Here is a 15,660-nt window from a genome sequence, read left to right on the forward strand (position 1 = left end):
GTGTAGCGTGCAAAGTGATATCACATGTAAATCACTATTGTTTTGATCTGAAATACATGTATGATACAAACTTCGTAAAGCCAGAGAAATACATCGATGAAGAAAAAACACATAAAAGTTTCAACTATAACTTAAATGTTGAGCAAACGGTTTCAATAGCAACAGGTGTTTTTTGGAACAAATCTACGACAACAGAAAATGTTAAATGTGTTTGTTTAACCTTTCCGTTTTAGTATTCATTCTTTATATCCAAAATATTTTAATATGCAGTTATGATCTGTTTTGATACAAATAAAGACAATAAACAAATTGATATCATATTAATTTTGTGATTTAATGTTACAAATGAAGTTTCTTAAGGAAAAAAATACTTTTAAATAATATTTGAAAAATCTGAAAAGTTTCAAAACGTTCATTATATGAATCATTTTGCTTAAGTAGTTTAGTAGCTCAAAGTAGCTTTAATTATATATTAACTTAAATGCATCTTCGATATGTTTGATATGCATTTCGTTCTATGCATAACTGCAGCTTAAAAATATTCATGCAATATAGGCTTCAGTAGTCTGATGTATTTGTTGCGGGGGGTCACGTGACTTTGTGTCTTGCAGCAGACATTCCACCTGGTTGTAGTACTTGTGGCAAGTGTCCCTATTCAAATTGAAAGTTGTTGGATTTCATGATGGAGAACGTCTCCTCGGCTTTATAGCAACCACCTTAACAACCACCAGGATGATATCTGCTCATACGTATCCGAAAATACTGATACTTTCAGAAAGGGGTAATGTCATTCTGAAAAACTATTATAATGATAACTGTAGAAGCACTTAAAATGATTATATTTGTTAAATCAAGATGATAAAATGTTACACTTTTCATGTATAGTAAAACCTATGTTAAAACTACTATTGAACAGGAATCACCTGTCCCTAATGACCATTTTGTTTCCAAATTTCACATTTACAGTGTATTTAACCAGTAAATAAAGACCGCCTGTCAATGAAGATCGCATGTTGGCTTTTATATTACACGAGTGATCTTTATATATAGATTTGACTGTAATGTATGGACTACATAGTTATGGTTCGAGTATGTTGTGGTAAAATATTTTACAGTTTTTAGATTTAGAACAAAACAACATAATATGCAGCTTAAATTATGAAGTATTAAGGTCGAGTAGCCTGTTTGTGTGGTCATTAAGACCTGACCGTATCAGGCCTGGAACCTTCCATATCTGCAAAATATGAAAAATGACAACTGTAATTTTCTTGCATATCAGACAGGATTTTATCATGCCATTACTATGACAACTGCCTGATAAAGCCTGTCTGAGAACATCAACCTTTCTCAGTCAGTGACTTGAGAACACTATGTTCCTACGCCAGATCAGCATTGATGATGTTTATTGTTGGTATTGTTTAATTGACTTTGCTGAATATTTATGATAATACACAGTAAATAAATTTTTAAAACAGATTGTACCAAAAATTGTGTTGTGTTATAAAATTATTGGTAAAAACCCTCGGACTACTTTTTTGGCGTAAAACCCTCTTGTGGTTACCGTACTTTCAGAAATTTAGCGCCCCGAATTAAAAAAATAAGATGCAAAGTCATAATAGAGGCATGATAAAAAGAATAACAGGTTACTGTCTTTTGAGGAAGGGATTTCTCAGACTCGGCTAGATATGGTCCGGAAGGGGCTCGGCAAGCCTCGCCCCTTCCAGGACCATATCTAACCTCGTCTGAGAAACCCTTTCTCAAAAGACAGTAACCTGTTATTCTCTATATCTACCGTTTACACCGGTGCTAGAAAACTCTATCTTACACCCCCCATGTAAGACAAGTCGCGTACATTTTAAATGACGTCATTGACGCGAGCCTTTTATGAATGAATTGTGTTCTTAGGATGACGTCACTTAACCGTTATGAATGAAGTTGTAAGTTCATACGCTACTATAAGAAAAAGTGCGTTATGAAAATATCCGTTTTTGTAATTTCTGTTCCGAAAATAATTGATATTAATATGCAAGAAAAAGAATCAAACACCAGCTGTCAGTGCAGACGGGAATATCTAGCTCTCGGGTAACTGTTTAGCGGAAACTCGGCAGAGTTTCGTTACCGCCGTAAACAGTTACCCTCGAGCTAGATATTCCGGTCTGTACCGGCAGCCAGTGTAAGATTCTTATAGTGCTAAAATTGAAATACATGACCTCCTAATATTTGAGACCTTGTTTAAATTTCTGCGATTGTATTTAAAAACTTCATTTAATATATTCACATGAGTATAATTCTGCTACTTATAGGGGCTTGATTCTATCCAGGACCTTTTGGCGGTATTTTTAATATTATTCAAAATTCTATGAAAGCTTAAGACTATATGCATCAATCATGATTTTGTGATATCAGTATCTGGCTAAAACAAGCAAAGATACTGCTTGAAACAATTAAAATACCCGTGTCCGTTACCCAAATCATTTTGGAATAAAAAATGATTAGTCAACATTCATCATGCCTAACCTTTTACATTTTCAAATAACACGAGGGAGGAAGTGTTACACGAGGGATGGAGTTCCTATGATAACTTGTCAAGGAGTTCTTGTGTTTGATAACTGTCACGGAGTTCGTCGGAAAACTATTGTATATACTGCAAAAAACACTCGTCAAAAATGGTAATTTTCATCTTTAAAAAGTGAGTTTTAGGTGCTAAATTAACCTTTAATTTACCTATTGCATTATGTGTCAAAAACTTATTCACAGTCCAGTGTTCATCGCCTCTTGCTTAAAATCTGGTAGTTTTTATTAAAATTTTCAAATTATTTGCCATTTCGCAAGTATTGGCCTGTTTATTTCAAGTCTTCATCCTTGCCATACATAATTACCGAAGTATTACCGTGACAGTTATCACAAGAACTCCTTGACAAGTTATCATAAGAACTCCATCCCTCGTATAATACTTCCTCCCCCGTGAGTAAAGACATTTAACCTTTTCTCTTTGCTAACTCGATGGCATTGAATATTCTCGTGTTTGTAAAATCTTCAGGGGTGGAAAATAAGATATAGGCGACAACATTTCGTTATTCCGCGTAGGCTGCAATAGGTCCCGTATGTAAGTTAAAGGGATATAATAAAGAAGTACCTGAAAATACACGTGAAGCCGCATTATTGTCAGTACGCGTTACCATAAAAATCACTGGATTCCCTACCGTGATAACCGTATAAATCGGTTTGTATTTTGATTCTAAATGATATTATGAAACACAGCTTACTGCCAGTTTATGACAGGTAGATATCACCATTTACTTTAAGAATAAAAGAAAATTAACTTCTCACGTACAAGTAAGGATAGGTGAGTTATTGATAAGCCTTGGTTCAATTTTGTTACATTTATATTTGATTGAAACTTTAAAAGGATTTACAGTATTTGTTCGGGATAATCAAATAAATAACACATGGGTTTGTGACTAACAGTAGAGATATCATCCCTCGTAAAAATATATCACCTCGGGATGATATTTTTACTGTTACATACAAACCTATACATACAAACCAAATGTGATATTTATATAATGTTATTATTATTGATATTTTCAATGATATGTTACACTTGAATCACATTAGTTTAAAAGTAAGAGATAACATCAAGGATATCCATTACTTCCTCTGATAAATAATATAATATCATTGTTCGAAATGTTTAAAAGATCAAAAGATTTTATCAAAAACTTACATCCTATGTTTTCAGGATTTTCTTCCTTTCAACATCACAAACTGTATAAACCTATATCCCATTATGATGTTGATAACTGTTTGAACAGTGTGTACATGTATTATCGAACAGTGTAACGCATAGCAGAATGTTAAGAGTACAGTTCATGATTTTGTCAGCCTTAATTGCACTTATTGTTGGAAAACAATTGATAGACAGGGAATTTGAACTTAAAAAGGGTAACTGTTAAATATTGAGCATATTTGTTTATAAAGAGAGGAAAAATAGTATTTCTTTTTGGATATCAGCAACCTTTAAAGTTAAATAAAAAATTCTGTATTCCTTAGTGAGTTTATAGGTTTTTTTTCCATGAGTCAATTATGTCGATTTCGGGACAGCAATAAGTAACAGATGACTTTAAGAAGGGCATTTGTTTTAGATTTAACTTATAACAAGTTTCGTTCGATCATTTGACACGTTTTCACGGTGATTTTTTTTCATAATTTTGTTAAGGCGATGTTCTGGATGATCTCTCTGCATGTCTATGTAAACTGGGATATGGTTGTGTCTGTACTGGTCACAATGGCAACTTTAAAGGTAAGAGAACTTTTTTGTAGCGTATGTCATGTCATAGTTGTTTTCGAAAGATGTTTTAGATTGGGTAAGCTTTTACAATTCTGAATCAATTACATCATCGGTAACCCAGGCTATATACCCTATACATGTATCGGTTAAATGTAGTATATACGGAATGTGTACCGTGGGTTCCGACAAGTCTAATATAACTAACAAGAGAAAGGGGGAGAGTTGATATTCGTTAGCCTAAATGAATTTGGTTCGCTTCTATTGTTGGAAACTGTTGAAATGTTGTTGCAGTTATAAGGAAAACTTGAAATCAAATTTGTTTTGCATATTTCAGCTACTGTTGCTTTCTTTGAAAGTCATGTAAAATCTGGGCGAGACACTGTGATTTGGGCATACTTTAAAGTCGGAGATGAGCATTTTATGAAGCGTTTTACAGGTTTCTTAAAAATTGTTTTAGTTAAAGATATTAAAAAGCATTGATGTATTTAAATTTTATCTAGACGTTATAAAGAATTCAATAAGAAAGCCTTATCAAAAGATAAAACTAATATGTGTATTGACTTTTAAAATGGTATACTTGTGATGAGCAAGTTCTTCTAGGATAGTTACTATTTTTTGTTTATTATTATTATTATTATATGCCCGAAAGAATTTCGGATCGGACATTTTATGTTATACCCCCTGGCGTCCGTCCGTCCGTTCGTCTCTCGTCCGTCCGTCCGTTAGCAATTTGGTTTCCTGAGCATAACTTAAGTTCCATTCGGCCCACAATATTCAAACTTCATAGGATGATTGTCCTATTGAGTAGAAGAACCTAGTTAAATGTCAAAGGTAAAAACAATACCCTTTTAAAATGAAAACAGTTTTGCTCAAAATTAAAATTTAAATATTTTACAATACGCTTAAAAAATTTTTGGTGAAACCATGTTAATTCATGACCCTTTGTTTTAGGGTTAAAATCAAAACAGGGTCAAAAAGATCTTTACACGAAAAAATTTTGGTTTCGGGGATAAATTTAAATTCCTTTTTGGCCCCAGTTTAAACTTCATAATGGTTGTAATTTGGTAAAAGCCCCCTATTTTTTTTTAATCAAAATGTCAAAGGTCACTTTACTTTAAAATGAAAAGGGGTTTTTGTAAATAACTAAAGTATTAATTAACCTACACTGTAAATTTAATAGATTAACAGCCATGCCCAAAACATGCCCCTATTGTTTTAGATCATTAGGTAAAAGGTCAGGCAAAAATGATTTTACACTAAAAAATTGTGTTTTCGAGCAAAACAAATTTCATTTGGCCCCAGTTTCAAACTTCATAGAATATGCGAATTGATAAAGCCCCCCTTTTAAATTTTGGTCAACAAAGGTCAAAGGCAACTTTTTATGTGAACACTTATATGAGTACATTAATAATGCCCCAAAAAAAGTTATATTATGTACAACCCCCGGGGCTTTCCGTCCATCCCTCGTAGCATTTTTATTACAAAATAAAACTTTGGTGGTGTTTTTAAAAATATGAAAAGGGTTTTTCAGCTAAAAAGGAAAAAGAGGATTTTTTGAAAGGGGGTAATATTATTTTAATGTGTTTTATGTATCTTTTTTCATTTTGTATACATTGTTTTCCTTTTAAATGGGGACAAGAAATATGGTTTTTTTACGAAGTCCAAAATTTTTTTTTTAAAACCCTTTTTGGGGATATAATGCTCCGCCTAGGGTGCTCTTGTTGTTTTTTTTTTTATTATTATTATTATATTTTATTTTTAAAATTTAATTTTATTTTATTTTTATTATTTTTTATTTTTTTATTATTTTATCATTATTTAGTGTCGCCAAAAATTTTTTTTAAACCCCAATCACGACGGTTTTTTCAAATTTTCAGTTTAAAATTTAAAAAATTTTAATAAATGACGTTTTTTTAAAACGCAATGGCGGAGCACTTAAACCGTTGAGGAATTGAAAGTTTTCGTAAAAAAAAATACAGTCCTTGCAACTCCCTTCTTTTTTAGCTTTTTATTACGAAAAAAAATATTCCTTAAACCTTCTTTTCTGGTTAAATTTTTTTATAAACATTTTTAAATTGGCACCGGGATTTCCTTATTATTCAAAAAAATGGATATTAACAAAATCTAAAAAAGACAACCCCGGGGCCCAATTTAACATGTTCTATAAAAAAAGATAACTCCTACGTAGGATTTTGCAAGTCCTACGTAGGACTTTATAACTCCTACGTTGGAGATAAAAAAAAGCCTAATAAGGAGTTTATAACTCCTACGTAGGAGATATAATAACCTAATTAGGAGTTTTAAAGTCCTACGTAGGAGTTTAAAAGTCCTACGTAGGAGTTTATATCTCCTACGTAGGACTGTATAAGTGTTCCTCTACGTAGGAGTTTTAAAGTCCTACGTAGGAGTTATAAACTCCTAATTAGGCTTTTTATCTCCTACGTAGGAGTTATAAAGTCCTACGTAGGACTTTATAACTCCTACGTAGGACTTAGAAAGTCCTACGTAGGAGTTTATATCTCCTACATAGGACTGTATAAGTGTTCCTCTACGTAGGAGTTTTAAAGTCCTACGTAGGAGTTATAAACTCCTAATTAGGCTTTTTATCTCCTACGTAGGAGTTATAAAGCCCTACGTAGGAGTTGCATAGTCCTACGTAGGACTTTAAAACTCCTAATTAGGTTTTTATATCTCCTACGTAGGAGTTATAAAGTCCTACGTAGCACTAATAAAGTCCTACGTAGGACTTACAAACTCCTACGTAGGAGTTATAAACTCCTAATTAGGCTTTTTTATCTTCTACGTAGGAGTTATAAAGTCCTACGTAGGACTTGCAAAGTCCTACGTAGGAGTTATCTTTTTTATAGAACATGTTAAATTGGCACCAGGACTCTTCCGTATATTACTTCAAAACAATGGAATATAACAAAAATCTAAACAAGACAAAAATAAGTTATAATGATGATATTATATTTTCACCTTTCACACCAAGATCATAACGTCTTAAACTACACACTTGAAAATAATAGTAAATTTTACAGATTTTACAAACTTTATGATATTTATATTTGTCTTAATAAATAACCAACTCTATCTATCCTTAACCGCCATGGTAATGTAGAATTAAACATACTAAAGTTACAGGAGACTATGACATGTTAAACGTTGCAATATTCAATAAATTAAATTTTTGTTCTATAGCCAATATTTATATTGTATAACTCTAATTTTATATGCTATACTATAATATTTATTCTATCCTACTAAAAAAATATTTGTGTGCGATAATTTTCTAAATATATGTTTTATATTTTAAAATATATATTCTATAATTTAAAATATTTATTCGATACAGAACTGAAAAATATATTTATTCGATAGTTTGAATCATGGGATGGAACACTTAGCATACAAAACCCGACTATAAAGTAAGCACGAATTTCTGATAAAGCGTTATTATCCTGATACAATAGTGTAGTGGAAATGATCAGCGTCCCTGCTAATGACACTTGTAAATACATGTAGTGCACATGCTTAATCCTCCTTATAAATGTATATGTATATGTAAAAATGAAAATAGATAAGATGTGTGAAGTTGGCGGCCCAGCGGCCTGGCGGCGTGAAGTTGGCGGCCGGTGGCCCAGCGGCTGGCGTGAAGTTAGCGGCCCAGCGGCTGGCGGTCAAAAAATTAAATGTTGCAGAAATGTTATTTAATCAATAAAACGGCATTTAATATTTCTGTATTTTCAAATAATAGTTAAATGTAATCAATTCTTAGTAACCTATTTGATTAAACACAAAATCACATATTTGTTTACAATTCACTTCCCGGGGAGTTTAGGTATAGAACCTCTAAATGTAAAAAAGTCTAATCGTCACAGAATATATCAGAACAACCTATTGCAAATGTTTGAGATACATTTTAAAACAATCTTATTTTTTCACTCGGCTGATATGTTTGATAACTAAAATGTCAATTATTTTCATGAATAATACGTTTTGCCTGTTTTGCAAAAAAATATGTCCGTTGCGCCAAAAAAAAATCCGTTAAGTATTTTAGTCATACCTTTTTTTTCCTGTCCGAATTTGGTTCACATCATTAGGATATAGACTGATTCCTTGACACTTTATATTGGGTAAATAAAGAAAAAGAATATGGTATTTTAACACGTCACTATCACTTCAGTTAAACGTTTATTTTAATTCTTTAAAGCTCGGTTACATGTTGTCAGAAAAACTATTTTTATTTGAGAATATGAAAACAGTGTTATTTTATTAAAAGAAAAAATAGACAAAGCAAGACTAAAGTTTTCCCCATTGATGGATAGAATGCATATCTACTAGCTGTCGCATGTACGCAGCGTCTAATGTACTTTGTATACGACCAACGAGGAAGAATGTAATGCCACACAGTTGTATTAAATCACGAGGAAAAATTACTGAATCTGGAAAATGTTTGTCATAGACAGATAGATGAATAGGTTATAGATTCATATACTTGAATCATGTCATTATGAACGCTGTTACTATTTTGTCAACAGGTCTTTGCATATAATCATTTGTCAATGAAAGTTAGCTTTTATTCAAGTACGTACATGTATTTGGAACAAAACTAAATCATATCTAAAAAACTGCTTTCTATAAAGCCAGTTGAAGCATGGATGTAACGTAGCAGATATATGTCAGTGAAACAAGATAAGTGGTCAGTTATTAGTGCAAAACCATCCACGGCAAATACTTTATAAATACAAACTGGAAGTTATAATAGTAACAAGAGGGCCATGATGGACCCAAAATCGCTCGTCTGTATATAAAAACTCTCCATGACAATGAAGGAACAAGTATTATTGTAAACTATAAACAAAAATAGATATAAAATATATATAAAAATCTGATATAAAAAAAACAACATATTTGTATCTGAAATAGTGTGTCTTCAGTTGTTGTCTTAGTAATAACCAGTACTCGTCGGGGGATATAAATTCAACGATTTTGCTTGTTATATATACATATAAAGAAAATCAATTACCCATTTCCCCCCGGTCCGGGGCAGTTTTAACCCCAGGGCTTTAATTTGAACAAACTTGGTAGACACTCACTAGAAAAAAGTGTTCATGCTTAATATCTAAGCTCTAGCTCTTTGGGGTTTTGAAAAGGAGATTTTTTTTTTGAGATGTTACTGTACACACGTAAGGAAAGTCAATGACCCCCTCGTGGGGCCAATTTCAACTTTTGGCCAGGGCTTTTATTTGAACAAACTTGGTAGACACTCATCAGAAGATGTTTCATGCTTAATATCTAAGCTTTTGGTTTTTAAAAGAAGATTTTTTTAAGTTTTTACTATATACATATAAAATGTCAATAACCGCCGAGGGCGGGGTCAATTTTTACCAAAGAGGTATAATTTGAACAAACTTGGTAGACACTTACTAGAAGATTTCTCATTCCAAATATCTTAGCTCTAGCTTGTGAAGTTTGGATGAAATTGGCTTAGCGGTTTATAAGAAGGTGTCGTTTAAAGTAACAGTTAACGGACGACGAATGGACAGACGCCGGACGAAAAGCGATCACAAAAGCTCACGTTGTCACAGGTGAGCTAAAGAACGAGTAATCATAATCCTATACATATAGGTCAGAAAAGAAAATATTATAGTTATTAAGTTTAACACTTTAAACACGCCCGTTTAACTCACAACGAGTGAAAAATGTCCATCGGTAAAAATGTTGTGAGCAACTTCCGTTCCTCGTTGTGAGCACCCATCTTTGACGTGTGACACGATAAACAAGGTGACTTTTTCATATTTTTTGAAGATTACAGACGTTTATGTAAAAATATCGGAATGCAGTTAGCTAGCGATGTGTTTTCCGAGTATGCACATGTAAAGATATTGTCTGTTGGTGGACAATTTGATGGAAATACCGTGCGACGCAGTCACTCGGGGTAGCTGGAAAACTGGAGACAACTTCTCTTTGGACCTTATTTAACATTGAAAACGTCGATTCTGGTGACGTTTTGTGCATTCTTACCTAAAACAGATGCCCACAAGTCTTCAGCGTAAATTATTATCTGAAAGTCTTCATAGAAACGAAGATATACCCTTTTTGCTTTAATCCTCGTTGTGAGCACCATAACCTCGTTGTGAGCAAGACAAGCGCAGTGCGTGTATGGTTTTAATATGTAATTCAGATGGTGAAAATATAATTTTCAATCTACCACAGCAATTAAAACGTTTTTGCACAGCAGCATTTCTTTGCAAGACGTCGTGCATACCCCAAAGGGAGGCATATTAGTTTTGAACTGTCCGTCTGTCAGTCCGAGCAAATATTTGATATTTATGAGCTTCATTCCGTAGTTAAATAAAGAACAAAAACTCATAAGATTCAAATTAAGAGCTATTTTTTTAGCTAATTTTGCTAATGGACGTTGGTCCAGGTGGTGTTTATGAGCTGATTTGCCTCATAAATATCAAAAGTTGGTACGTCCGTCAATCTGTCCGAAAACTTTTACATTGGCCTTAACTTCCTTATTAGTAAACGGATTTGATTCATATTTGAACACAACATCCCTTAGCACCTTCCTACGGACCTGTATTTTTTTTACCTTGACCCCTGAATGGCCTTTACCTTGAAGGTCAAATTGTCCAAAAACATTTAAGATTGGCCATAATGTCCTGGCATAATGTTTTGGCACAACACATCTTTGGACAAGGCCTTTCAACTATCCTATATTATTTTGACCTTGACCCCTGAATGACCTTCACCTTGAAGGTCAAATTGTCCAAAAACTTAAAAATTGGTCATAACTTCCTTATTAGTAAACGGATTCTACTCATATTTTGAAAAAAACACCCCTAGGCAAGATCTTCAAACTGATCTGTATTTTTTTTATCTTGTACCGTGAATGACCTTCTAGAACATCCAAAAACTTTAACATTGGTCATCACTTCTTTATAAGTAAGTTGATTTAATTCATATTAGGACACAATGCCCCTTTGGACAAGACCTTCCAACTGACCTATATTTATTTCACCTTGACATTGAATTACCTTCACATTGAAGATCTACTTGTCCAAAAACAAATAATCTATCTGGTCCATAAATCAAAGGACAAATCACCACTTCAGGGGCATTGTCAACTTACCGTGATAGTTCTTGTTTTACATAACTTGGTCAGTCTTCAGCTCAGGATAAACACATGTATGTGTGTATCACACAGACTGTGAAATTGTTGAAATATTCATAAACTCCCGTGATGTTCACTCGAGCCAAACTAGAGTATACGAAATAAAATACCTGATTTACCTACACTGAATAGTTCTTCTGTTAATCTGATGACTTGTGAATATGAAGAATAATTTTCAAAAAAACTTTTAAAAAGAAAAAGAAGAACTATTGCAAAGAAAAACTATTGTACAACTAGAAATGTGTCATCATGCCACGGATGCCCCCGCATGCAGCCAAAATTTCAAATGTTATAATATTTAGTTCCAAATTTGTTTGCACAAATTATTTTTTTCATTCTAAGTTCAAAGCCCTTAAAACTTTTCAATGTTAACACAAACCATTTTTATACAATGTTCAAGGCACTGAAATTATTCAGTCTTAACCTTTTAAAAACAGCATATTGCATATTTGTAGCCAACATAATGGCTATATACATTTCCACAAAAGTATGAGTGCTGAAACTGAAAGTTCAACATTCAGGAAAGATAAGTTTGTCTAAAATCATTGAACCACGACCAAATTCAAACTTAAACTGCTAATTCCTAAGATGTATCTATATTATTTTCAAAGTGAAAGGGACATAACTGTGCCAAAAAAATCATCGAACCATGACCAAATTCCAACTTGACCTGCGCATTCCTTTGACATATCCATATGTCAATTTTGAGTTGAATATGTAACACTGTTGGGTTGATAATGAACAGAAACTGTAAATTTCATATCATTTTCAAAGTGAAAGGGGCATTACTCTGCCAAAAATCATTGAACCATGACCAGATTCGAACTTGGTCTGCGCATTCCAAAAACATATCCATATGTCAAATTTGAGTTGAATGTGTAATATTGTTGGGGAGATAATAAAACGGAAACTGAAAATTTCATATTATTTTTAAAGTGAAAGGGGCATAAACTCTGCCAAAAATCATCGAACCATGACCAAATTTGAAATTGACCTGCGCATTCCTTTGACGTATCAATATGTCAAATTTGAGTTGAATGTTTAATACTGTTGGGGAGATAATAAACAGAAACTGAAAATTTCATATTATTTTCAAAGTAAAAGGGGCATAACTCTGCCAAAAATCATCGAACCATGACCAAATTTGAAGTTGACCTGTGCATTCCTTTGACGTATCGATATGTCAAGTTTGAGCTAAATGTGTTGTACGATTGGGGAGATAATGAACGGAAACTGAAAATTTCATATTATTTTCAAAGTGAAAGGGGCATAACTCTGCAAAAAATCATTGAACCATGACCAAATTTAAACTTGACCTGCGCATTCCTTTGACGTATCCATATGTCAAGTTTGAGTTGAATGTGTTGTACCATTGGGGAGTTAATGAACGGAAACTGAAAATTTCATATTATTTTCAAAGTAAAAGGGGCATAACTCTGCCAAAAATCATCGAACCATGACCAAATTTGAACTTGACCTGTATTTGCTCATGACATATCAATATGTCAAGTTTGAGCTAAATGTGTTGTACCGTTGGGGAGATAATGAACGGAAACTGAAAATTTCATATTATTTTCAATGTAAAAGGGGCATAACTCTGCCAAAAATCATCGAACCATGACCAAATTTGAACTTGACCTGTATTTTCTCATGACATATCAATATGTCAAGTTTGAGTTGAATGTGTTGTACTGTTGGGGAGATAATGAACGGAAACTGAAAATTTCATATTATTTTCAAAGTAAAAGGGGCATAACTCTGCCAAAAATCATCGAACCATGACCAATTTCGAACTTGACCTGTATTTTCTCATGACATATCAATATGTCAATTTTGAATTCAATGTTTTGAACCGTTTGGGAGATAATGAACGGAAACTGAAAATTTCATATTATTTTCAATGTAAAAGGGGCATAACTCTGCCAAAAATCATCGAACCATGACCAATTTCGAACTTGACCTGTATTTTCTCATGACATATCCATATGTCAATTTTGAATTGAATGTTTTGAACCGTTTGGGAGATAATGAACGGAAACTGAAATTTCATATTATTTTCAATGTAAAAGGGGCATAACTCTGCCAAAATCATCGAACCATGACCAATTTCGAACTTGACCTGTATTTTCTCATGACATATCCATATGTCAAATTTGAGTTCAATATGTGCAAGGGTTATTAAGATAATGAACGGAAACTGATGATGACGGAAGGACGGAATGACGGAATGACGGAACAGGGTAACACTATATGCCCCTGCCATTATATGGCGGGGGCATAAAAACGTTTTGATTGCTTTTGGTAGATTGAAAATTGTATTCTTGCCATTTGAATTACATATTAAAACCAGACAAGCACTGCGCTTGTCTTGCTCACAACGAGGTTATGGTGCTCACAACGAGGATTAAAGCAAAAAGGGTATATCTTCGTTTCTATGAAGACTTTCAGATAATAATTTACGCTGAAGACTTGTGGGCATCTGTTTTAGGTTAGAATGCACAAAACGTCACCAGAATCGACGTTTTCAATGTTAAATAAGGTCCAAAGAGAAGTTGTCTCCAGTTTTCCAGCTACCCCGAGTGACTGCGTCGCACGGTATTTCCATCAAATTGTCCACCAACAGACAATATCTTTACATGTGCATACTCGGAAAACACATCGCTAGCTAACTGCATTCCGATATTTTTACATAAATGTCTGTAATCTTCAAAAATTATGAAAAAGTCACCTTGTTTATCGTGTCACTCGTCATAGATGGGTGCTCACAACGAGGAACGGAAGTTGCTCACAACATTTTTACCGATGGACATTTTTCACTCGTTGTGAGTTAAACGGGCGTGTTAAAGCAGCACGCCTCCAGATTTACGCTAATTTCATGAAACTTTTGAAAATGATAAAGATACAAGTGTGCAGATCAATTGTTATAGAATGAGAGAATATATACACACATCCCACCACATCGTTATGCCAGTCCAATTACGGCACAGCGCCTAGCAGAACAGATCTATCTGATCCCACGTAGGGGAAAGTATAACTGTATTGAATTTAATTATCTCCCTTTATATATACTTTATCTGTCTAAATTCATTGTATCTTACGGAGCAACTTGATCTTACGGGATCCAGTTGACTTTCGGAAATAGATATATAGTTCTCTGGTCCCAATCAGTGAAGAAGACAATAAAAATGTCATCGTTGATTTGTGAGACATGATTACAGAGAACATACTCTATATATGCGAAATTTGAGCTTGTTTCAATGTGTAGTGCAGTTTGTGACTGTATATAAAGCTGTTCTGAAACACTTAGTGTTTGACTTGAGATCACAGGTCCCTCACCGCTGTAGGTTCGATCCTCACTCGGGTCGAAAGCTTTCATGTTGTGAGGAAGCCATCCAGCTGGCTTACGGAAGGTCGGTGGTTCTACCCAGGTGCCCGCTCGTGCCTGAAATAATGCCCGAAGGGGCACTTGGGGTCTTCCTCCACCAATAAAGCTGGAAAAAATCGACGAAAAAAATCTCGGCGGGACGCTCTAGTGTACGGTCGCCCATATGGGCTTTCCGGCGGCGACCTTAATTAAATAAACGCATTAAAAAAAAACTTATTGTTTTGATGAGCAGTGGCTATGATTTCATGGCTGTACTGCTAGGTGCTGTGCCGTAATTGGACTGGCATATCGATGTGTTGCTATGTGTGTATTTATTCTCTCAATTCTATATATATACATATATAGGTAATATCGCATGTTGTACCGCACACTTGCCAGCAAGGTCCATATGAGTAGTGTCATTCCAGTGGCGAGCGAGAGTTGTGAGCAGGAGCAGTTTAGGTTTGGGGATTATGACGTAATGTTAATCTTTTGAAGTGGTCTTCGAGTGTACTTGAGAGGTAGAATATCCTTTTGAAGTGGTCTGCCAATGTACTTGAAAGGTAGAATATCCTTTTGAAGTGGTTTTCAATGGCACTTGAAAGGCAAAGTGTCCTTTTAAAAGATGTTTAATTAAAAATAAAGATGGCGGATATTTGCATAATTAAAAATAAAAATGGCGGCTAGTTCCGTAGTGAAAAACAAAGATGGCGGATAGTTTACCTGGCAACCAATGGGGAGAGTGATGCATGAATGAGTGATTATAGGCAGTATGTGTGTGTATTGAAATGTTTTCTCAATAAACATTATTATTATTATTAT

The 15,660-nt window shown here is 33.9% G+C and overlaps 1 protein-coding gene and 1 long non-coding RNA gene across 2 annotated transcripts; one reads left to right on the plus strand and one right to left on the minus strand.

The window, feature by feature from the left end:
* Positions 1-3,746: 3,746 nt before the first annotated feature.
* On the plus strand, positions 3,747-4,786 carry LOC132754257 (uncharacterized). Its single transcript, XM_060744876.1, has 3 exons — positions 3,747-3,945; positions 4,220-4,303; positions 4,626-4,786. Exons 1-3 carry the CDS (start codon positions 3,855-3,857, stop codon positions 4,769-4,771), a joined length of 321 nt encoding a protein of 106 aa, XP_060600859.1. The 5' UTR covers positions 3,747-3,854; the 3' UTR covers positions 4,772-4,786.
* Positions 4,787-12,677: 7,891 nt separating this feature from the next.
* LOC132754258 (uncharacterized) lies at positions 12,678-13,761 on the minus strand. The gene is made up of 2 exons (XR_009629052.1): positions 13,594-13,761; positions 12,678-13,434 (listed from the first exon to the last, which is right to left on the minus strand). It is a non-coding gene; the product is annotated as an uncharacterized LOC132754258 (long non-coding RNA).
* Between the last annotated feature and the right edge of the window lie 1,899 nt (positions 13,762-15,660).

The sequence above is a fragment of the Ruditapes philippinarum genome, unplaced genomic scaffold (genome assembly GCF_026571515.1).
Source record: "Ruditapes philippinarum isolate M1 unplaced genomic scaffold, ASM2657151v2 ctg15592_1_1_1_1, whole genome shotgun sequence".
NCBI classification, from domain to species: domain Eukaryota; kingdom Metazoa; phylum Mollusca; class Bivalvia; order Venerida; family Veneridae; genus Ruditapes; species Ruditapes philippinarum.

Excerpts from the sequence above, each read along its gene's own strand:
- LOC132754257 (XM_060744876.1), top strand. The coding sequence starts at position 3,855 with ATGTTAAGAGTACAGTTCATGATTTTGTCAGCCTTAATTGCACTTATT. Across the intron at positions 3,946-4,219 it reads GGAATTTGAACTTAAAAAGG|GCGATGTTCTGGATGATCTC; the intron begins GTAACTGTTAAA and ends AATTTTGTTAAG. Across the intron at positions 4,304-4,625 it reads TCACAATGGCAACTTTAAAG|CTACTGTTGCTTTCTTTGAA; the intron begins GTAAGAGAACTT and ends TGCATATTTCAG.